This window comes from Chiloscyllium punctatum, chromosome 29, assembly GCF_047496795.1.
Source record: "Chiloscyllium punctatum isolate Juve2018m chromosome 29, sChiPun1.3, whole genome shotgun sequence".
NCBI lineage: Eukaryota > Metazoa > Chordata > Chondrichthyes > Orectolobiformes > Hemiscylliidae > Chiloscyllium > Chiloscyllium punctatum.
The window spans coordinates 60,483,862-60,507,708 of NC_092767.1; the positions used below are offsets into that span (position 1 = coordinate 60,483,862).

At 45.2% G+C, this 23,847-nt stretch overlaps 1 protein-coding gene across 2 annotated transcripts in view; it reads right to left on the minus strand.

Annotated features, from left to right (window-relative positions):
* LOC140454451 (synaptosomal-associated protein 25) overlaps positions 1 to 23,847 on the minus strand; it is a 220,666-nt gene that overhangs the window by 52,471 nt on the left and 144,348 nt on the right. For both annotated transcript variants that reach the window (XM_072549202.1, XM_072549201.1), the window contains exon 4: positions 284 to 332. In XM_072549202.1, the coding sequence (XP_072405303.1) occupies positions 284 to 332 (49 nt within the window). The remainder of the gene's footprint in view (positions 1 to 283; positions 333 to 23,847) is intronic.

The window sequence follows — 23,847 nt, forward strand, 5'->3', positions numbered from 1 at the left end:
CTTTTCCCAGGCCTGTATGCACACTTCCCCAATCCAGGTATGCACACACAATTCCCCATCCCAGGCACATATGCACAATTCCTCAATACAGGCATGTACACACACTTTCCCATCCCAGACGTATCACATAATTCCCCATCCCAAGCATGCATGCAAAATTCCCCATCCCAGACATGTACACATAATTCCCCATCCCAGGCATGCAAGTAAAACTCCCCATCCCAGGCATGTACACACAATTCCCCAACCAAGAAATGTATGCACATCTTCAAGATCCACTTACCGCCTTGTTCATCCAACATAACCAGAGTCCTGATCCCGGCATCTTTGCTCTGTGTGAGTGGGTAATGAAAAGAGTTTTAGAGGGAGAAAATGAGAATTATTCAGAGTGGAACAAGTACATTTGGCAGTTCTTGTCTACACATCAATGATCCAGCTTATTTTAGTGGACACCTGATTACTGCTGCATGCTGGATTATTGTAGATTAACACTTAAATTCAAATCCAATTACTCACAAATATTAACAATTCAGCATCTCAACTCTTGCTGAATTTTCATCAAGCTGTTTTGTAGGATTTAGATTGCACGTAGATTAAGCGAGACACCTCAAAGCAGCCCAAAGCCAATGGGGACTTCTTTGAAAAGTAGCCACCGTCACATTAATTCCAATGCACATTTCACCAGAGCAGGAAGCTTCCTAACAGGTAAATGGAGGTGGACGGTGAAAATCCAGTTCAATCAACAAAGGCCTATTTCAGACACAAATTAGTGTAACGGGTTGAAAGGAATAGAACGTTTAGAAGGAATGACAGCACAGGTGTGAAAGGATTAGGAGGGTTGGAGTTTTTAAAGTGCATCCAGCACGTAGACAGTCCTCATAGAGATGGGGCAATGCTCAACCAAATCCGAGAGAATGAAGCCAATTAAGTGGTTAGATTGTCAGTGTGTGAGCATTTTGGGGATAGTGACCATAATTCTAAGTTTCAAAGATGTGGAGTTAGAAAGGTTATTTACGGTGTGGAAACAGACCCTTTGGCCCAGCAAGTCCACACCGACCCTCCGAAGAGCAACCCACCCAGATCCATTCCTCTACATTTACCTCTTCACCTAACACTACAGGCAATTTAGCCATGGCCAATTCATCTAACCTGCACGTTTTTGGACTGTGGGAGGAAACCAGAGCACCTGGAGGAAACCCACGCAGACACGGGGAGAATGTGCAAACTCCACACAGTCAGTCGCCTGAGGCGGGAATTGAACCCAGGCCTCTGGCGCTGTGAGGCAGCAGTGCTAACCACTGTGCCTGAGTTGCTGGTGTTGGACTGGAGTGGACAAAGTTAAAAATCACACAACACCAGGTTATAGTCCAACAGGTTTATTTGGAAGCACTAGCTTTCAAAGTTACCTGCTGAAGGAGCAGTGCTCTGAAAGCTAGTACTTCTAAATAAACCTGTTGGACTATAACCTGATGTGTGATTTTTAACTAAGTTTCAAAGTCATTATGGGAAGGGATAAGGAGAGTGCAGAAGCTGTGTCTAAATTGCGGGGAGGGTTAATTTCAATATAATTAGGCAGGGTCTAGCAAACATAGATTGGGAGCAGCTCCAAGGTAAGTCAACTCTTGGAAAACATGAGCCTTTTAAAGGTAACTTGGTAAGAATTCAGGGCCTGGACATGTTCCTCTAACAGTGACGGGCAAGGACAAAAGATTCAGGGAACCTCAATGGGTATTAAGTGTTAGTAAAGAAAAAGAAAGCAGCACATATCAGGTCCAGGCCATTAAACCAGGGGAGGCTCTTCAAAAAGTATAGAAACTAGTGGAGGTCACTTAAAAAGGAAATTAGGAGAGCACAGCAGGGCCACAAAATACCTTTGGAAGATGGGATCAAGGAAATCTTGGAGGCATTTTCTAAGTATATTAAGAGCAGGGCCGATGAAAGATCAAAGGGGCAATTCAGGCGTGGAGACAGTGGACGTGAGTAAAGTCTTAAATGAATATTTCTCATCAGTATATTCTCAGAGGAGAAAGAGATCGTAGCCAGAGATTTCAGTTGAGATGGTGAAATTCTACAGCACGTTAAGATTAATAAGGAAGAGGTATTAGATGTTTTAACAGGCATACAAGTATAGAATTCCCAGGGCCTGATGAGATTGTATCCCAGGCTGCAACAGGAGACAAGGGAGGAGGTTGCTGGGCCCCACGGGAGATATTTAATAAGAAAAAGAGCCAGAAATTGCTGGAAAATTTCAGCAGATCTGGCAGCAGCTGTGAAGAAAAATCCGAGTTAACATTTCAGGTCGAGTGACCCCTTCCTCAGAACTGGAAATCAGAATTAGCTTTCTTTAAACTCAGGCCCCAGTCTCAGATTTAACTGCATCATTTTCCAGCTTAATGAAGAATTCTACCATATTATAGTCACTACCTCCCAAAGGATCACACACCACAAGGTTGCTAATTAATCCTCTCTCATCACAATCATTCTGAGAAAGTTAAATATCACACAACACCAGGTACAGTCCAACAGGTTTAATTGGAAGCACTAGCTTTCGGAGCGCTGCTCCTTCATCAGGTGATTGTTGCTCCGAAAGTTAGTGTGCTTCCAATTAAACCTGTTAGACTATAACCTGGTGTTGTGTGATTTTTAACTTTGTACACCCCAGTCCAACACCGGCATATCCAAATCATTCTGTGAAAGGATTACTTGAGCTGAAACATTAACTCTCATTTCTCTCTACAGAGTCCGCCAGACCTGCTGAGATTTTCCAGCAATTTCTGTTTTTGTTTCTGATTTACAGGATCCGCAGTTCTTTCGGGAAATAGTTAATACTTTGCTGGCCAGAGATGAAGTGCCAGATGACTGGAGGATAGCTAACGTGGTTTCTTTGTTCAAGAGATGCAGCCTGGATAGGCCAGGTAATTACAGACCAGTTAGTTTGATATCAATCAGAGGGAAATTATTGGAAAAAAGTTCTGAAGGACAGGTTTAAATAATATTTGGAAAGGCAGTGATTGATCAGGGATAGTCAGCATTTAAATGTTGGAGGGAGATCCTGCCTGACTAATTTAATTGAGTTTTTTTGAAAGATGACTAAATGTATTGATTAGGGTAGTGCAGTTGATGCGGTTTACATGGACTTCAGTGAGGACTTTGACAAGGTCCACGCAGAAGGCTGGTCCTTCCCAAATAAAACAAAGCTGACACAGCGGGGGAAGGTGGGGGGCTTTGTGGTGCATGGTAGTATCCTTACCTTTAAGCCAGAAGACTTGGGATCAAGTACCCACCTGCTTCCGAGGTGTTTCAAAACACTTCTGCGCAGGTTGGTTAGAAAAAAAAGGCAGACCCAGTGCCCATAATAGGCTTTGCTTGTAAATAGAGTCAAGAATGTGGTGCTGGAAAAGCACAGCAGGTCAGGCAACATCTGAGGAGGAGGAAAATCGTCATTTCAGGCAAAAGCCCTTCATCAGGAATTCATTTGCCCGAAACGTTGTTTCTCCTGCTCTTCAGATGCTGCCTGACCTGCTGTGCTTTTCCAGCACCACACCCTCGACTGTAATCTCCAGCATCTGCAGTCCTCATTTTCCCCTTTGCTTGTAAATACCTTTGGTGGTGGGAAAGTTACTGAGTTGTGTGCAATCGCACTTCTGGGTATAAAAGAAGTTTTTTAAAAAGCAGATGGGGGAAGGTGTCGTGCGCTGGTAGTGTTCCCACATCTGAGCCTGAACGCCTGGATTCAAGTCCCAGAGGGTGTCACAACATTCACGAACAGGTTGATTAAAATATTTTTCAAAAATAATAAAAGCAATCCCAGAGTCCCATGTAGTGCAGCAGTAGTGCCCCTACCTCTGGCCAGGTCCCACCTGGTCCAGAGGTGGCACCTCTTAACAGGGCCGTTGAGGAAATAAACGATGAGCCGCTGATTTGGCCCCTAACGTTACCCAATGAATGACTTGCATTAAAATTAATCAGAAAGCAATGTTGAGTGTCTCAAACAAACCAAACCACACTCAGGAAATCTCATGGTAGTGGCCCCATCTCTGCACTTAGGAGGCCTTGGTACAAATCCCACCTGCTTCAGAGGTGAGTCATAACGCTGCTGAACAAGCTGATTAGAAAATACTATAAAGCAGACCCAGTGGGGCTCTTGTGACACAGTGGGTAGTGTCCAAACATCTGAGCCAGAGACCCAGATTCAAATCCCACCTGCTCCAGAGGTGTGTCACAGTATCTGAACAGGTTAATTAAAAATATCTATAAAGCAGACCCAGGGTTGGATCTTCAGAACTGTCTATCCCAGGCTGGGACTGGCATGAGTAGTGGGTCCTATTTTGGTCAGAGGAGAGTTTGGTGTTCAACAATAAATGAAGTTCTTTCCAGTCAGTCTTCCTGAACTATTGCAGCAGCATACAACAAAGTAGAGAGAGAGTACACTGTTTTGTTTGCAGGAGTCTGACTGATTGATTAAATAGCTCTATTGCAGTGCTTCATATTCTCCAGGAATACAGGAATAGCATGGACTACAGACACCAGTGAACACAGACCAAATAAATATGGAGTACATAGAGCAGTGAATACAGACCAAATAAATCTGGAGTACATAGAGCAGTGAACACAGATGAGGACATATATGGACCAAAGTACTACCAGAGTCATGTGAATATCCACCTTTTCATGACTATGTAATTGTACTATCATATATTTTGTAAAAAATAATAATCAGACTTTTAAGATGGATGCAGAATCTTATAAGATGGTTCCTGGATGTCACATGACTGCTCTATTGATTCACTACAGCCAAAAAGCAGACAGACTGATGTGTTATCTCAGCATCAATTACAAAGGGAGACATTTAAAATTTGATTAATCCTTGGGACACATCACAATGGGTCTTCTAAAGGTGTGAGAATTCAGAGTTTCTGAGAGTATAAGAGACACCACGAAGGACACCACGATGATTTCCAGCATAATTGACACTGGGCTTCGGGGAACAATGAATCATCAAAATTAACACAGCAGACATTTTGCTTTGACTTTGATAAGTTAGGCTGTGAGACACCATCTTAGCAAACTCCCCAGGAAGGACTCTGAAAGACACCCACAGGGATAGAGAGTTCTCAATCAAAGGCAGCACTAAGGAGAACAGCTTTTAGAACTCAACTGCTGTTTTGTTCAAATAGCCCAGGTAATTTTCTAGTGTTGTAACCGCAGAACTAGTGAGGAACAAAAAAAAACCTTTCTCTCTCCCATATTCTGTTCCACCTACAAGTCCACTTGCACAAGCAACCTCCAGTTATTCAGCTACAGAAACAATTGCAGCTGCTGAATTCTGATTTCAAATTTTTGACCTGCTTTCCCGAGAAAGAGAAATCTTCAAGCAAGCCAGGATTGCAATGACATCAAACCAACCTTACTTTCATCTCTACAAGTATCTTTCCTCTGTATCGACTTATAAACTTTTGTACCTGTATTTTTAGCAAACAGCTTTATGGCTTCTATTTGAATTGTTAAAGAAGTTTTGCTATAAAATATCCCTTCTCTTGTTTGAGAATAACTCTTTGTTGCTAGTTGATCTTAAATTGACATGCCTGGTGAGATCTTGACAACTTATAATTCAATGTTGCTGAGAGTTATGAGAACAATTGGTAAGTGCTGTTGAAGTCATGCATGAATATTAGACACAAATATAACAGACAAAGTCAATTCTGGAAAAACAATCATGTTTGGATTGTCATATTCTGCCTGAATTTGCCTTGCATTATTGTGCACTCCCAAATAATTTCCCAAACCATCCTGTTAGTGACTCGCTCATTTGTACTTCCCGGATTATCAATCTTAGCCTTAGCAAAGCTTTATCTGATACAACGTGTGTGGGATATTTTAGCAGGTTTAAGCATGTCACAGAGTGCCATCAGCAACCTCTTTCAAATATCTTCCAGTATTGGTGAAACAAAAAAAAATCTAATTTGTACTGGCCGCCAGAAGCTATAGGTTTATTCATAAAATCTGTTTGAGCTCACAGAGCTTCTTTAAACATTTATTGCTAAATTGCCGTGTAGATACACCGAATATGGCTTGCTCTTAATGAGTTTCAAGTACAAATTTCTAAGCAGGCCTGCTAGTTGTGCAGTAGTTTTCAGATGATTTATCCGGGTAATTATATGTCCTCCAGGTGCTGGCTGAAGCACCTGCCTTAGACATCCAGGCGTGTGGAGCAGATGCCAAATAGTTCAGCGCATCTACAGCCCCATCTGCTGTGCGATGGGAAGCCATCAGTATATGGCAGCTTGAAAAGAGAGAATTCATTTTCAGTAAAATCGCTGAACTCACTCAATGAACATATAAGGAGATAGTTAATTCCTCTCAATGAAATATTCCACAGAGGAAGATTGTCAGAGGGGGAAAATGCAACCACAGCTAACCAAGAAAATTAAAGGAAACAAAGGCAAACGTAGGAGCAGGCTGGAGGATTGAGAAACTTTTAAAGGTCAGCAAAGGGTCACTAAAAGAGTAATAAAAAGAGCAAATCGGACTTATGAAAAATACTAGTGCAGTATTTGAAGACTGACAGCAAACACTTCTTTCAGTATAAAACAAGTGAGAAAGTAGCTAAGATGAATGTTGGTCTCTGAGAGGACAAGGGAGTTGTTAATGGGAAACATTAAAATGGCGGAGACTAAATCAATATTTTTCCTCAGTTTCCAGGTTAAAGATACTTAAACCATCCCAAATAGTAACAGGTTATAGAAAAGGAGGAGCTTAAAACTGTCATCACTAGGAAAAAAGTACTGAACAAATGTTTGGAATTAAAGGCAGATCAATCCCCAGGGACTGAAGGTCTTCAGCCTAAAGTCTTAAACCAAGATGTGGAGGTACCAATATTGGACTGGGGTAGACAAAATCAGAAGTCACACGACACCAGGTTATAGTCCAACAGGTTTATTTGAAACAGGTGAAGGAGCAGCGCTCTGAAAACTTGTGATTTCAATTAAACCTGTTGGACTATAACCTGGTGTCTTGTGACTTCTGACTTAAAGGGTGTGGCAGCAGAGCTAACGAATGAAAATTCCTGGGATTCTGGAAAGGTTTCAGATTGATTGGAATAATGCTAACATACTGCCTTTCTTTAAAAAAAAGGAGGAAGGCAGAAAGTTGGAAACCACAGACCCATTAATTTAACATCTGTCACTGGAAAGATGTTAAATTAATTTTTTATTAAGGAAGTAGTAATGGGATATCTGGAAAGTGAAAACACAATCCATTATGGCTTTATGGACGATAATTCAGATTTAACTCATTTGCTTGAGTTATTTAAAGAAGTTTGACAACTAAAGTGGAGTGGGGTGTGAGGTGGGGTGGGGTGTGAGGTGGGGTGGGGTGGGGTGTGAGGTGGGGTGGGGTGGGGTGTGAGGTGAGGTGGGGTGGGGTGTGAGGTGGGGTGGGGTGTGAGGTGGGGTGGGGTGGGGAGGGGAGGGGGGGAGGTGGGGAGGGGAGGTGGGGGGGTGGGGAGGGGAGGGGGGGAGGTGGGGAGGGGAGGTGGGGGGGTGGGGAGGGGAGGGGGGGAGGTGGGGAGGTGGGGGGGTGGGGAGGGGAGGGGGGGAGGTGGGGAGGGGAGGGGGGGGGTGGGGAGGTGGGGAGGTGGGGAGGGGAGGGGGGGAGGTGGGGAGGGGAGGGGGGGGGTGGGGAGGTGGGGAGGTGGGGAGGTGGAGGGGTGGGGAGGGGGGGAGGGGGGGGGTGGGGTGGGGGGGAGGGGGGGAGGGGGGGAGGTGGGGGGGTGGGGGGGTGGGGTGGGGGGGTGGGGAGGGGGGGAGGTGGGGGGGTGGGGTGGGGAGGGGGGGAGGTGGGGGGGTGGGGAGGGGAGGGGGGGAGGTGGGGGGGTGGGGAGGGGAGGGGGGGAGGTGGGGGGTGGGGGGGGAGGTGGGGGGGTGGGGAGGGGAGGTGGGGAGGTGGGGCGGGGTGAGGTGCGAGGTGGGATGGGGAAGTGGGGGGGGGGGCGTGGGGGGGGAGGGGAAGTCCTGCAGTATATCTGAAATTCCAGAATGAATCTGTAAGGTGGCTTTCAAAAAGATAATATACAGGGGAAGATCACACAGGGTTGGGGCAATATATTAGCTTAGATAGAGGATTGGCTAACCAACAGAAAGCAGAGTCTTGGCATAGATGGATCTTTCTGGTTTTTAAGCTAACAGAGGTTGGTCAATGAGCTCCAACTACTTATAATCTATATTAATGACTTGGATAGAGCAACAGACTGTGCTCAGTCAAATTTGCAGGTGATACTCAACACCAAAGCCTATGAATGAATAAAAAGAGGCTAATTCAGAACCAACACAACTCAGTGAACAAATTGTAACAGCAGATATGAATTCGACTTTAGATGATAAAACCGCACAAGTTCAAGACGGAATATTTCAATTCTTTGTCTCCCAAGGGAGAATTATCAATACGAGTTTCAGAACTTTGTCAGTAGCACCCTCCAACAGCATGACTAAGGAGGTAAACATGTTGGGTTCACCAGTAAGACAACAACAGAGGGAGAATGAAGATGTTCAACTGAATCTACAAGTCAGAGAGTCATACAGCACAGTCAGTCCATGCTGAATAGATTTCCAAACTAAACTAGTCCCACCTGCCTGCTCCTGGCCCATATCCCTCCATATCTTTCTTATTCATGTATCTGTACAACATTTTAAATGTTGTAATTGCATCCTCATCCACCACTTTCTCGGGAAGTTCATTCCACACGCGAACCACACTCCCTGTAAAAGATTTGCCTTGTATATCTTTTTTAAATCCCTCTCCTCTCACCTTAACAACATGCCCCCTTGTCTTGAAATCCTCCAACCTACAGAAAAGACAACTCCTATTAACTCTAGACCATAAGACATAGGAGTGGAAGTAAGGCCATTCGGCCCATCGAGTCCACTCCGCCATTCAATCATGGCTGATGAGCATTTCAGCTCCACTTACCAGCATTCTCCCCGAATTTTACAAATTATTTTACGAATTATTTTACAAACTTCTATCAGGTTGCCTCTCAACCTCCTACACGCCAGTGAAATGAAATCCCTGCCTATCCAGCCTTTCTTTAGAAGTCAAACCTTCCATACCCAGCAACATCCTCTTCTGAAACTTCTCCAGCATGATAATATTCTTCCTGTAACTGGTGAGGCCAAGAGTTTGCATACTTCAGATCTATCACTAGATTGAGAATGACGTTTGCTGACACAGATTGAAGATCAGCTGCAAGCAACTCTACAGGAGCCAATTTTGGGACGACCAATAATGCACAGATCCAGCACCCAGGCAAGAAGAAACTATCTGCAAGAGAACTAGGACATTGTCAAGATGAAACTGCTCGGCTTAGAAATGCAGGAGATGGCAAAAAGAAATTTGTTTCAACAGAGCAGTGTTCTTACATGAAGTGCATTCATGATATTTAACATCCCCCCCACACCCCTCACCCCCAACTCCCCACCATGATGTGATGGAGCAACAGCCTGATTCAGGAGGGAAGACTGTGAAAGAAATTCAGAAAATGAAGAGTCCGATGGATAGAGATCGACTCCATGATTTCGCAGGAATGACATCCCCAGGAAAAGAAACTGAAGACGCAGGAGGGTCTTCCCAGTGGAGAGACATAAAACTCAGAGACAAGAACTGAATCAAGGTCAACCATCTTCAAACCAAATCCCTACTAATCGTCAAAGTCCAGATGGAAAGTTTTCTGGGAGATTGTGAAAACTCCAGACTGCTTGAATTTGTGAAATCAGGGCTTGGAGGAGATTGGTCAGTGGTAAATTTAATTATATACATGAATGTTCGAATGATAATTTTTGGGAGAAAAGCTGGGGCGGGGAGGAATATGTTCTATAATAGATTCACAGATAGACTCATAGATTCATACAAGGCAGAAAGACCCTTCGGCCCATCAAGTCTGGCATAACTAAAGGCGCGCTAATCATAATTTTCTGCACTTGTCCCATGTCCTTGAATGTTAGATATTTAAAGTGCTCATACAAGTATTTTTTAACGGTTTTAAGATTTCTGGCCTCCAGGACCTTCCCAGATTCCCACCACTCACTGAGTGAAAACGTTTTTCCCAAATCCTCTCTGAATTGCCTGCCCCTTCCCCTAAAACTATCTCTTGACTGACCCCTCAACTAAGGGCAACAGCTACTCTCTATTCAACCTGTCCATACCCCTCATTTCTTACACACCTCAATCATATACCACCCCCCCACCCCATCCCTCTCTGCACTACAGCAAACAATTTAAGCCCATCTAGTCTCTCCTTATAGTGGCTTTTGAAAGGGTTAATTTTGGAGATGGCATTAACCTCCACCAAGCTGATGATATCAGTAGGGACAAGGCAGAACATCTGAGGACCTCATGGAGTGAAGACAGCCCACCCACAGGTCTCCTGCTAGTCTGAGTAACAATGTTAATGCTACTCATGTTACTTGTACAAGTTTGCTTTCCTGTGATAAACCACATCTTGTTTAAGACAAGAGCCTCTCCTCATTAAGGCCCACAGCAAACTACCCAAACCTCCTGGTGTGGCAGTGGTTATTATTCAAATCATTCTCTGGGATCTGACATTTACCCAGGCAGATGTGAGCAGGCATCCCTCTCTGAAACAATCCAGGCTGCACCCAGTGTAACATCACTGGGCAGGAGCTGGGTTAGAAGGTGGGCAGGCTGGACACATACATCCCTCTCAGTGGGGTAGGGCGGGGAATATCAGCCTCTCCCTTAAATTCCAGCCCAGACTTTCCTCAGAGTCAATTGCAAAAAGCTGCTGAAAGTGCCCCAAGTTAATCCAGAATTCGCTATATTTGATAAAACCTCAAACTCTTCATTTGTGGTGTCTTTCATCTTGAAGAGCCAGTTGGGTTTCAAATTCTGTTTGAGTCCTGTATGACCAGGTTTAAACCGGGGAGAGGAGAGTCAACAGCAGAGAACACAGCTTTCACTGGAGCTTTCAAAGGAGAACCAGGTGTGAACTTGCAGAGGACCGAGTTGCAGAGTTATGGGGAGAAAGCTGGTCATGCGTCAAATTGGAGTACTTGATGGGAGTGCCAGCAGAGCCCTAGGGCTGAGTGGTCTCAGTCTGAGCTGCAAGATCCAGCGACTCAAGTCTGGATCTCAATAGGATGAGCTACATCTGAAAAGGACATCTAAAATGCTCCATTATTTCAGCAGAAAAAAAACACCTGCTCTGATCATTCTGTACAGAAGTTGATGTTAATAATGCTATTATTCCCATTTACATCTCCTTTACCAACTAATGTTTCGTTACTCGGTCCATTCTATTTGGCCTTGCACCAATGATTCCTTTTTGTCATTTTTCTCTTGGTGTTGCTGACCTTCCCTTCTGTTTCCTGCTCCTCTACCTGCTTCAAACCTGCGACCTCGCTAAGCTGACTGAGATTTCGCTGCTCGTTGGATGCTGCCTGAACTGTTGTGCTCTTCCAGCACCACTAATCCAGTATGAGATGGCAGTATGCTGCCTGACCTGCTGAGGATCTCCTGCATTTCCTGCCTTCCAGCAGCTACAGTATTATCCTTCCGTCAGCATTCTTTCACTCCAGCAGTGACACAGACTACTAAAGTACCAACTTTAATTTCTCTCTTTATGCCGTAAATCAGGCTTTCTGTATTCTCACTGACAGATATACCTGGAGGGCGTGTATCAGCTGTTACACAGCTCAGGCAATTTATATCAATAAATTTTTCCATTCTTCCAATGCATGGTCCTTTGTCATGGTAAAAACCCTTCAAGGGAAGCCATCTTCACTGCCCCCGCTTTCTTTGTCTCTCTCATACTATCTCCATAACGTCCTCCAGCACTATAAGCCTCTGAGGTAATTGTGCTCCTTTATACTGGCTACATATTGCTGTAGATGGGTCTGAAATGGTTACTACTGAGGTGTTCCATTAGCAGCACCTGCTGGTCAAATGGGCCAGTGGGCACAACTGCTTTAGATCTGAAAGGAGCAAACTTGAACTTCTGGTTGTCCTCAAAGTCTCTGTAACAAAGTTTATCACTTCAATGCAAACTGTAACTCGCTGCTAACATGCAATAACCTGGAATCTGTTCGTTCCAAAAGACTCTTCCAGTTAGACCAAGGAAGTGGTTTTCCTTGGTTACACTAGATTCTGCAGAATCTTCCACTTCAAGGGAATGATGGCAGTAGCTTTCATCAAGTCATATAGCACTGTAAGCTGAAAGAAAGCATATTACTGCGGACGCTGGAATCTGAAACCAAAAGAGAAAATGCTGGAAAATCTCAGCAGGTCTGACAGCATCTGTAAGGAGAGAAAAGAGCTGACGTTTCGAGTCTAACTGACCCTTTGTCAAAACGTCAGCTCTTTTCTCTCCTTCCAGATGCTGCCAGATCTGCTGAAATTTTCCAGCATTTTCTCTTTTGGTAGCACTGTAAGCTGGCCTGCCATACAACAAAAGGTATCTCTAAATCACTTCATGCAAGCATGTCTTACACCCTGGAAATGCCTCCCAGAACCTCTCTAGCTCCCTTCTCCTCTCTTCATCTTTAAGACACGATTAAAAATGCCCTCTTCAACCAACTGTCCTAACGTCTCCTCTGCACCTTAATGTCAAATCAATTACTGATCATGTACCTGTGAAACACTGTACCTGTTTCACTATATTAAGAATATATGTACACATTGTCACAAGTCTTTCCACCAAAAGTACAAAAAGAGGAAAACTTGTGATAAGAGAAACTTTAACCAACTAGCAGAATCTGTTTGTAATTCACAAATAAACTTCAATACAAATAAATGGGCCGCACAGTGGTTAGCACTGCTGCCTCACAGCGCCAGACACCCGGGTTCAATTCCCACCTCAGGCAACTGCCTGTGTAGAGTTTACACGTTCTCCCTGTGTCTGCGTGGGTTCCCTCCGGGTGCTCCGGTTTCCTCCCAGTCACAAAGATGTGCAGGTCAGGTGAATTGGCCATGCTAAACTGCCTGTAGTGTTAGGTGTAGGGGAATGGACCTGGGTGGGTTGCTCTTCGGAGGGTCGGTGTGGACTAGTTGGGCCGAAGGGCCTGTTTCCACACTAAGTAATCTAATCTAATCTAAAATGCAAGATAAGACAGACAATAAATAAAACATATAAATCTTCTGCCAGTACACTTGAACAAGTAGCCAGCTTTCTGTCTCACTATCCATTCCCCTTTCTGCTGCCCACTCCCCTCACTGCCATCCCTTACTGTTTATAGAATCCCTACAGTGTGGAAGCAGACCATATGGCTCATTGAATCCACACCAACTCCCCAAAGAGCATACCATCTGACTCACCCTTTCCCTGTAACCCTGCGTTTCACATGTCTACACATCCCTAGACACTACATGACAATTTGGCACAGCCAATCCACCTAACCTGCACATCGCTGGACTGTGGGTTGAAACTAGAGCATCCAGAAAAACACCACAGGGAGAACATGCAAACTCCACACAGGCAGTCACCCGAGGCTGGGATCGAACCTGAGTCCCTGGCGCTGTGAGGCAGCCGTGCTAACCACTGAGCCACCGTGCCGCCCAGTGTAGTGAGAATGTGGAGAAATGATACTTAAGTTTTCAGATGACATGAAGACTGACTGAATGGTTAACTGAGGAAGAATACAGGAAGCTATAGATGGGTTAGTCAGATGGGCAGATCAGTGACAGGTGGGATTTAATCCTGATAAGTGTGAGGTGATGCACTTTGGAAGGTGTAATGAGTCATGGGAGTAATTAATAAATGGCAGGACATCAGGAAGCGCACAGAAGCAGAGGAATGGTGGGGGGCATATCCACAGATCCCTAAAGGTGGCAGGATGGGTTAATAGGATAGTTAAGAAGGCATCTGGGACAGTTGCTTTTATAAGTCACAGGAGAGATTATAAGACCAGGAAGGCTAAGTTGGAGCTGAACAAAACTTTGTTGAGGCCACAACTAAAGTTCTGGTCACTGCATTCTAGAAAGGATGTGATTGCCCTGGAGGGGGTGCAGAGGAGATTCATCAGGACATTGCCTGTGATGGAGAATTTAGCTAGGAAGAGGGGCTGGTTAGCCTCTGTTTTTTTTCCCATTGCAACACTCAAGAAGGTTGAGGGGGGCACCTGATTAAAGTGTATAAGATTATGAGGGGCATGGACAGGGTGGATAGAAATCAGCTGTTTACTTTCATTGAAGAGCCAATAACGAGCAGGCAGAGGCTTAGGACAAAGGGCAGGAGGTTTGGCAAGGATGGAAGGACAATATCGTTCACTCAGAGGATGGTGGAATGCATTATGAGAAAGATAAAGTGGCACTGGAGATGGTACCGGAATCAGTGATAATGCCAAACAGGAAAGTTTGAACAGGCTCAGAATCACTTCTCTTGAAAATAGGATTCTAAGGGGTGGCCTGATAGAGGCCTTGAAGAAAATAAAAAGGATTTGTTGGAGCAGATCACGTGTTTGAAGAGGGAGACCACAACCAGGCGCATGTCTGATTTCACTCCATTTTTCATCTTAACTACGCAACTCATTACCGAACACAGCCAAGGGACAGAGTTTTGGTCCCTTGGCAAATGACGGAATATTGGGAGTGGGCAAGAAAAGTGGAGTTGAAGCCCAAGATCAGGTATGATTGTGTTGAATGAGAGAGCAGGCTTGATGGACCGAATGGTCTACACCGGCTTGTTGTGGTCTTGTGCTTCAAATTCCATTGTGTGTTCATTAAAGAGTAAACCCGTTAACAACTTGGCTAAAATAGAGGATAGGATTTTGATATGACAGCGTGGACTCTCCAGTGGTCTCGAATACTGGGACCAAAAGCCACAGTCACTGTGGAAGTCTTCCCGAAATAATATTGAGAAATAGATCACAGGCTGTGAACATTTGAATCAGAAGATATAAAGAATACAAAGGCTGGGATGTAGCTAGATAAAAGCACAGGGGTTCCACACCAGCCCATACTACGTTTACTGTCAGTCAAGTATTGAATGGTGCAGGAGACTCAATGGGCTGAATAGTCTACTCCAGCTCCTAATTATTTTATTCCTGTTAACCTCACTAATAAATCCATGTGGGAATTCAGAACAACCGGCTTTATGCACAGAATATGTAACTCACGACCACAAGATGATGAGCTGAATAGATAGAGAACTGGTTAAACATTTGAGAAAGAAGGAATTAGAAAGGTGAGGGGCGGGGTTTACCGGGGGTGACGTGCAAACTGCTTGGTCCCCTGGGGAGGGGAATTGTTGCCGGACTCTGAACTCCCAGATCTGCTCCACAGCCATAACTCTGTGTGAGTGTGGAGTAGAAGGTCCAGTCCTCACCCTCTCTCAGGAGCTGCCCTCCCAGGATCCGACTGTCCAGCAGTGCCAGGGCGTGGCCGCGGATGCTGATGGGATTTTAACCAATCCCAGGATAAAGGCTCCAATGGAAGCCCAGACTCAGACAGAGTTTGGGCATTGGGCAGCGAGGGAGGAGGTGGAGGGGATGGAACAGTGATATGAAAGCCTTTGCAGAAGAGAAGGCGAGGGGATACTATCTTCCTGGAGGTGGGAAGCTGCGTATGATGTGCAAAGGGGTATCCTTTAAGGCAGTAACCCCCTTTCCTGGGCCACACTTTCAAAAGGTTACTTTCATAAATTGGCTGCCTACAACAAACATCTGCAGTGTAATGTTCGTTTAATTAAAGTATTTTCCCTTAAAAATATAATTATTGATTTGTTTAAGCACGGTTACCAGTTTTGGCATTCACTCAGTATCTCTCCCGTGTTGTAGGGGTCAGCTTGGGTGTGGGCTGGTGAGCTGTCCTCCTTGCTAAAAACAAACCCCATGTGACCTACAGCCCAGGTACAGTGTATAAAGGGTTGGAGGCAGCTCACACGGTGACTGATCACTGTGTGACCTGATGGCCTGTTCCCAAGCTGTAAAAACTTTACAAACTGCTCAGAGAGAAACGATTAGTTCCCATAACCTCTGTTTTTGAGATCTTACCAATGTCCATAAATATGGATAGAGTGATTGATCATCCTGAAAATATTCAACTGCTCAGGAGGGTTCGGCATGGATTTGGAAATGTATGTGATGTCTGAATCAGAGAATCATTTGAAGAGGTAATGTTTATACAGCATTTAGTGAAGTCCATCGTATGGGGTTGTTAGCTAAAAGTGAAGTGCATGGACTTGAAAACAAATTATTGACTTGGTTAGGAAGTGAGCTTATTAGCAGGTGACGGACAGTAGGGATAATGGACGATTAGGCTAATTGGCAGGATGTGTCACTTGATCAAAGAGCCGTCTCCAGTGGTGCATCAATATTCAGTGAGTGAGTTGAGGGGATGGAAAGCCCAATATCCCAAGTTTATTGATGACACAAAGATAAGCAACTGGAAGCAGTATAGATAGGCGTATAAAACTACAGAGCAATGTTGATAGATTAAGGGAAGGGAAAAAAAAGGATGTCAACTATAGGCAGATTTTAACTCTAAAGGCTGCAGTTAAGCCTTTCAGAAGTGAAGTTCTTAACACTTCTGGATGCAAAGGGTGGAAGAAATTTGGATTATTCTTCTTGAATAGGTGGTTGATACCAGATCAATTGTCAATTGTAAATCTAAAATGGTTAGATTTTTGATTAACTGATTGAAATAACTCCACAAAGGCTGGTATCCCGTCACCAAGTCACCGTTTGGTTGCATGTGCTTAATACAAGATACTGACCCAGCTAGCTCACAGCCGACTCCACAGTGAGCAGAACCCCTGACGCTCCTGTTTCTTTTTCTTTTTTCTTTTTTTCTTATCAAAGGGCAATCTCCTGTTTTTTATTACTTTTTCTTTTTCTTTAACCCCCCCACACCACCGCCTAACTGCGGTAGTGCTTATATTTGTCCCAGTACCCATGGTGTGTGTGTGTAGGTGTGAGACGCTCCTGTTTCTACCTGTCAGACAGGCCTTTCTGATTGGACCAGGTTACAACCCCAATCAATGGACTCATGAGATCCACCCGGCTGACCTCATTCAAATCATTACACTGATGATACAAGAAAATGTGATAAAGGTGAGTAATTGGTACTAGCTCACTGAATGATGAAACAGGCTCGAGGGAAAAAATGGCCTCTACCTGTTTCTATGTCAGCAATAAACTGGGACTAAAAGGATTAAATTCTAAAAACAGATTGCATAAAAGGCTTATGTTCCTTTCAGTATAAAATGATCGACAGGTTAGAGAATGTACAGGTAGTTTTCCTAAAACGTGGTAGTTGCATTCCCATGCAACACCGTGTTACAGAAAATCATGCAATCATGCCTGGGGGAAACATAGGGTTGGGGCAAACCAATAAAAATATCAGTAAAAAATCAAAACAAAAATAGTTGGCCTAACGCAAGCAATAGCACAGTCTAAGTCAATCTTTAAATCATATATTTTAATGTAATTATACAGTAAATGTAACACTAAAATCACTGACGACAGTACTGTACCTTTCACAACGCTCTTCAGCAGAAAGTGTGCAAGCTGACTGACCAGATGATGCCGACACGGAGTTCAGTCCTCCTCAGGATTCTCCCCAATTTGAAATAAAGCTCTTTCTAAATGTAGACTACAATCCTTAAACTCAGTTTCAAGGCCTGCAGAGCTGAGTGCATTCCTGTTTTAGTTGAACACACCGAATTTGCATTTTGCAGACAGAGGATCCTTAGGGTGCGTTTTGCTGTTCAGCTAGTGCCAGGGATCGAAACGTGTAACAGTGAACAGGAGTTTGCTTTATAAAAAACATGTGCAATTCACAAATTGCATTACAACCAAATTGCGTTTAATAAATGTGCATTATAGGAGAACTACATAGGTGAAGAGTCAAAGTCGTACAATATGGAAATAGCCTCTTCGGTCCAACCATTCCATGCCGAACATAACCCCAAACTAAACTAGTCCCACCTGCCTGCTCCTGGCCCATACCCCCCCAAACCTTTCCTATTCATGTATCCATCCAAATGTTTTTTAAATGCCTTTAATTGCATCCGAATCCACCACTTCATCAGGAAGTTCATTCAACACGCAAACTACCCTCTACATAAAAAAAATTGCCCATCCTGTTTTTTTTAAATCTCTTTCCTCTTACCTTAAAAATGTGCTATCTAGTCTTGAAATCCCCCCTCCAAGGTAAAAAGTGAGGGATGTCCAGAATGAGCAGTCATGACACTAGAGCTTCAGGACTTGAAGTCAGGAAGCACCCCTTCACATAAAGGGAAATGGACAGCTAGAACTCCCACATCTCTAAAAATCCCTGTTGAGCTTGGAGATAAATTGAAGATTTCAGAAGTGGAATTGAGAGATTGCTAGCGAAGGGAACGGAGGGATGTGCGACAGATCTTTTTTTTTTATTTCAAAAATATACTTTATTCATAAATGATTTGATGGTCTGTACATTGGATCATGCCATACATATGTCCATATTTACAAACACAGATTCGACTTTATTCTTGTCCTTTACAATCCTGTGCATTTTTTCAATCTTGTATATATACATATATTTGGCTGAGGCATCAGCAGAGCCCAAAAAAACGTCTGTATGGGCCCCCTGTTCTTCTTTCGGCAGGCCGATCTTACACGGTGGTCTTTCCCCACCGCGCCTTGGCGGCAGCTGCCCCAAGCTTCAGCGCGTCCCTCAACACGTAGTCTTGGACCTTGGAATGTGCCAGTCTGCAACACTCGGTCGGGGTCAACTCCTTCAGCTGGAAGATCAACAGGTTTCGGACCGCCCAGAGAGCGTCCTTCACCGAGTTGATGATCCTCCAGGCGCAGTTAATGTTCGTCTCGGTGTGAGTCCCGGGGAACAGGCCGTAGAGCACGGAGTCCCGCGTCACGGCGCTGCTCGGGACGAACCTCGACAAGCACCACTGCATTCCTCTCCAGACTTCCTCTGCATAGGCACATTCCAGAAGGAGGTGTGTGACAGTCTCGTCCCCCCCGCAGCCACTTCGAGGGCAGCGTGCGGTGCGGCAGAGAGTCCGGGCGTGCATAAAGGATCTCACAGGCAGAGCCCTTCTCACCACCAGCCAAGCCACGTCTTGGTGCTTGTTGGAAAGTTCAGATCAGCCCAAATCGAACTATGGTGGAACATGGCGCTTTTCACAGCATTCTTGACTCCTGTCGCAAATGTATGGGCTGAACACACAGTAAAGTTCTCTCATGAATCATTGGACGTCACACACACTTAATAGTTGCTTGTAGGGTGATATTCAAATATTTAAATGAAGACTTTTCCTGTCTGCAACAACCCAAACAGGACTGACAGGAAAATGCCTGCTGGCAAGAAAATACACCCTCAATTCCATGGCTGCCTGCAGTCAGTTCCTTAATGGGATCAGATTTCAGATCGCTTCTCGGCCTTTTGGCTCGGAATATGTGTTGTTCCTGAGGACCAGAGGAAGAGATTCTGCTCGAGTGTTGGAGGTTCGACGCAGCAGAAGCGTGCTGGCGGGGGAAAAACTGCGGGGGTCGTGTTGCGAGTCGTCGGAGCTGCTGGAGACCATCGCTGGATCGTGATTGGCCGTTGGAGGATCGTTTGGTTGTGCTGACCTGCTCTTGGTGGATCTTCATGCTGGCTTCGGCCTAACGCCAATTCAGGGACCAGCCAACCTCTGAGCTATGGCCTCAGCAGCCACTCGCCGCCCGGGCCAGGGCATTCGGAACACAGTCAGGGTGACTGTGAAGAAGGTGGAGGAGCACACACCGGTGGATCGGACGGTGTTTGTGAAGAAAGTTCTGCTGGAATGTTGCGGCCTTGCAGCCGCAGACGTGTACTGCCTCAGGGATACGATCCCCTACGTGCAGGACAGGGGGGTGGACACATGCCTCATCAGCCTTGACCAGGAGAAAGCCTTTGACAGGATAGCGCATACATATATGAGGGATGTCCTCTCCAAAATGGGCTTTGGGGAGGGAATCGGAAATTGGATCAGACTGCTCTACACCAACATTGTCAGTGCAGTCTCAATCAATGGGTGGGAATCAGATAGCTTCCCTGTAAGATCTGGAGTCAGGCAGGGATGCCCCCTCTCACCCGCCTTGTTTGTGTGTTGCATAGAGCCATTTGCCGAATCCATCAGGAAGGATGCGAGCCTGAGAGGGGTGACTATTCCTGGCAGCGGGGGCCTGCAGGTTAAGGCCTCCCTGTACATGGATGACGTCGCTGTTTTCTGCTCGGATCCGCTGTCCGTGCACAGACTCGTGTGCATCTGCGACCAGTTCGAACGGGCCTCGGGGGCCAAGGTAAACCGAGGCAAGAGCGAGGCCATGCTCTTCGGGAACTGGGCCGACCAATCCTCTATCCCCTTCACCGTCAGGACTGACCACCTGAAGGTGCTGGGTATTTGGTTCGGGGGGGCTGGGGCGTGCGCCAAGACCTGGGAGGAGCGGATCAGGAAGATGAGACAGAAACTAGGCAGATGGGGGCAACGGTCGCTCTCCATCACGGGAAAAAACCTGGTCATCAGGTGTGAGGTACTCTCAGTATTGCTATATGTGGCACAGGTCTGGCCTATCCCCAGGACCTGTGCCGCCGCAGTCACCCGGGCCATCTTCCAATTCATTTGGAGATCAAAGATGGACCGGGTCCGAAGAGACTCTATGTACAAAGACCGGTGCAATGGGGGAAAAAACACGCCCAATGCCACCCTCACCCTGATGGCCACCTTTGTGTGTGGCTGCATCAAGCTGTGCGTGGATCCCCGGTACGCAAACACCAAGTGTCACTACGTACTGAGGTTCTACCTGTCCCCGGTGTTGCGAAGGATGGGCCTGGCCTCGCTGCCGCGGAACGCTCCGAGTAGTTGGACCGTTCCGTATCACCTGTCCTTTGTGGAGATATTTATGAGGAAAAACACCTTTGACCACAAGTCCATCAGGAAGTGGTCAGCACGTAGCGTCCTTAAGACCCTTCGGGAAAAGGAGAGGGCGGATCCTGTCGAGCGGTTCCCTGAGCAGACTGTCAAAGCCATTTGGCAGAATGCCTCATCGCCAGAACTTTCCAACAAGCACCAAGACGTGGCTTGGCTGGTGGTGAGAAGGGCTCTGCCTGTGAGATCCTTTATGCACGCCCGGACTCTCTGCCGCACCGCACGCTGCCCTCGAAGTGGCTGCGGGGGGGACGAGACTGTCACACACCTCCTTCTGGAATGTGCCTATGCAGAGGAAGTCTGGAGAGGAATGCAGTGGTGCTTGTCGAGGTTCGTCCCGAGCAGCGCCGTGACGCGGGACTCCGTGCTCTACGGCCTGTTCCCCGGGACTCACACCGAGACGAACATTAACTGCGCCTGGAGGATCATCAACTCGGTGAAGGACGCTCTCTGGGCGGTCCGAAACCTGTTGATCTTCCAGCTGAAGGAGTTGACCCCGACCGAGTGTTGCAGACTGGCACATTCCAAGGTCCAAGACTACGTGTTGAGGGACGCGCTGAAGCTTGGGGCAGCTGCCGCCAAGGCGCGGTGGGGAAAGACCACCGTGTAAGATCGGCCTGCCTAAAGAAGAACAGGGGGCCCATACAGACGTTTTTTTGGGCTCTGCTGATGCCTCAGCCAAATATATGTATATATACAAGATTGAAAAAATGCACAGGATTGTAAAGGACAAGAATAAAGTCGAATCTGTGTTTGTAAATATGGACATATGTATGGCATGATCCAATGTACAGACCATCAAATCATTTATGAATAAAGTATATTTTTGAAATAAAAATAAAATCAGATTTCAGTGACCATGAATAAAAGAAATAGGCAGGTTAAGGCACTGTCCTGTTGCTCCTTAAAGAAACACACTGCCAGCAAAATGAATTACACAATCCAGCAGGCACTTAGAAGGCCTCACAATTATTTTGCTCATTCTCAGAGCAACAGAAAATGCCCAAAAGACATCACATTCAACTCATGACATCAAAATGCAGCCACTATTGGTAGGCGGCAAACACATCAATAACGTTGCACATTTCAGTAATCGACACACTTTAATGAGAATGACGGGTAACTAGTGAATCTTTGTCTGCAGTTGATCATGGAGAAAGTGAGGACTGCAGATGCTGGAGATCAGAGCTGAAAATGTGTTGCTGGAAAAGCGCAGCAGGTCAGGCAGCATCCAAGGAACAAGAGAATCGACGTTTCGGGCATGAGCCCTTCTTCAGGAAAGGGCTCATGCCCGAAAACGTCGATTCTCCTGCTCCTTGGATGCTGCCTGACCTGCTGCGCTTTTCCAGCAACACATTTTCAGCTGCAGTTGTTCATGGATGGTTTATGACATAAAACTGCAAGCATCTTAGTCTGCTCGGAGATGATTATTTTTAGATTTGCCTATCCCGGCCTGCCCAGAGAACAATTAAAACTCAACCACACTGTTGTGGTTCTGGAGTCACATGTCGGCTAGACCAGGCAACGGTTGAAGATTTCCTTCCCTCAAGGGCGTTAGTGAACCAGAAGGGTTTTTACAACAATGAACAGTGGTTACATGTGCAACATTAGGCTAACTTTTTATTCTAGACTTCCATTTAATTCAAATTTTGTTGTCAGGCATGGTTGGAATTTTTAAATTCATTTTTAATTCACTCGTGGGACATGGATATCATTGGTTGGCCAAACACATTTCCCCATCCCTAGTTTTCCTTGGTGAGCTGCCATCTTGAACCGCTGCAATCCACCTGCTGTGGGCTGACTCACAATTCCCTTAGGAAGGGAATTTGAACCAATGTCCTTGGGCATTAACTTGGGCAGTTGTGTGAAAAAAAAAATCAAAACTTTATGCTAAAGCTTTACAATCCACCAATTTAGAACATAACTGTAAGACCACAAGGAGATGTAGGAGGATACTCCTCAATGCCATTTTCTTGTCTTTTCCACATAACCCTTGATTTCCTCACTGATTAAACATCTGCCGACCTCAACTTTGAATGTACTTAATGCCCTTGCCTCAACAGCCCACTGCAGATTCCACAGATTCACAATGCTCTGAGAGAATAAATTTGTCCTCATCTCTGTCTTAAATGTGCATCCCTCTAGGACTTTTCCAGGATCTCAAGATTCTTGGAATTTTACCACCAGTACATCCACTGCCTCTGGAACCACTTCCTTTAATGTCTATCAGGTCCAGGAGGATTCTAGCCTCATTATTTCCCCTAGCACGTTTTCTCTAGTAATAGTTATTGCATTTATTTTCTCTCCACCTTTTGCCTCTTGAATATTTAGTAATTTTGGAATATTACTCTATTCTAGGATAAAAGCTAATGCAACATATTTATTTAACTCCTCTTTCTTTTGATTCTTTTCCATTATCTTTTCGCCAGCCTCATTTTCTGAGGGGCCAATGTTCGCTTTGGCTCCTCCCTTTTTAACATGTTTAAAGAAGCTTTTGCTGTCCAACTCGATATTACTTGTAAGTTTACCCTCAATGTTTATTTCCTCCCTTTTTTTTGGTTGTCGTTTTTTTTAAACATTCCCAATTCTCCGATTTACCATTGCCAAATTGTATATCCTTAATTTGCCTGACATGGTTGGATTATCCCTTTTCACAATCTAATCCTTATTCCTCACTGTGTCACAAAGTTGGTCCCTTTTTTCCCTAAAAGCTGTTCCTTGGCTCAAGGAGATTCTGTCCTTGATTTTTTTTTTCAAAGTGGCAACAAATTGGGCTGGGCTCTGATCAGTCTGGTTTGGTACAGAGATGAAAAGGATTTTGAGAGGCCTTTCGTTTATATGTAAACAGGTGAGACTTCAGGCCAAAGTGGTCATGTTTTAGAAGTGACCTGTATAATGAAAGGGGAGTGGTCAGCTCTGAGCTGAGCTGAGCGGTTTTGGTTCAGTCC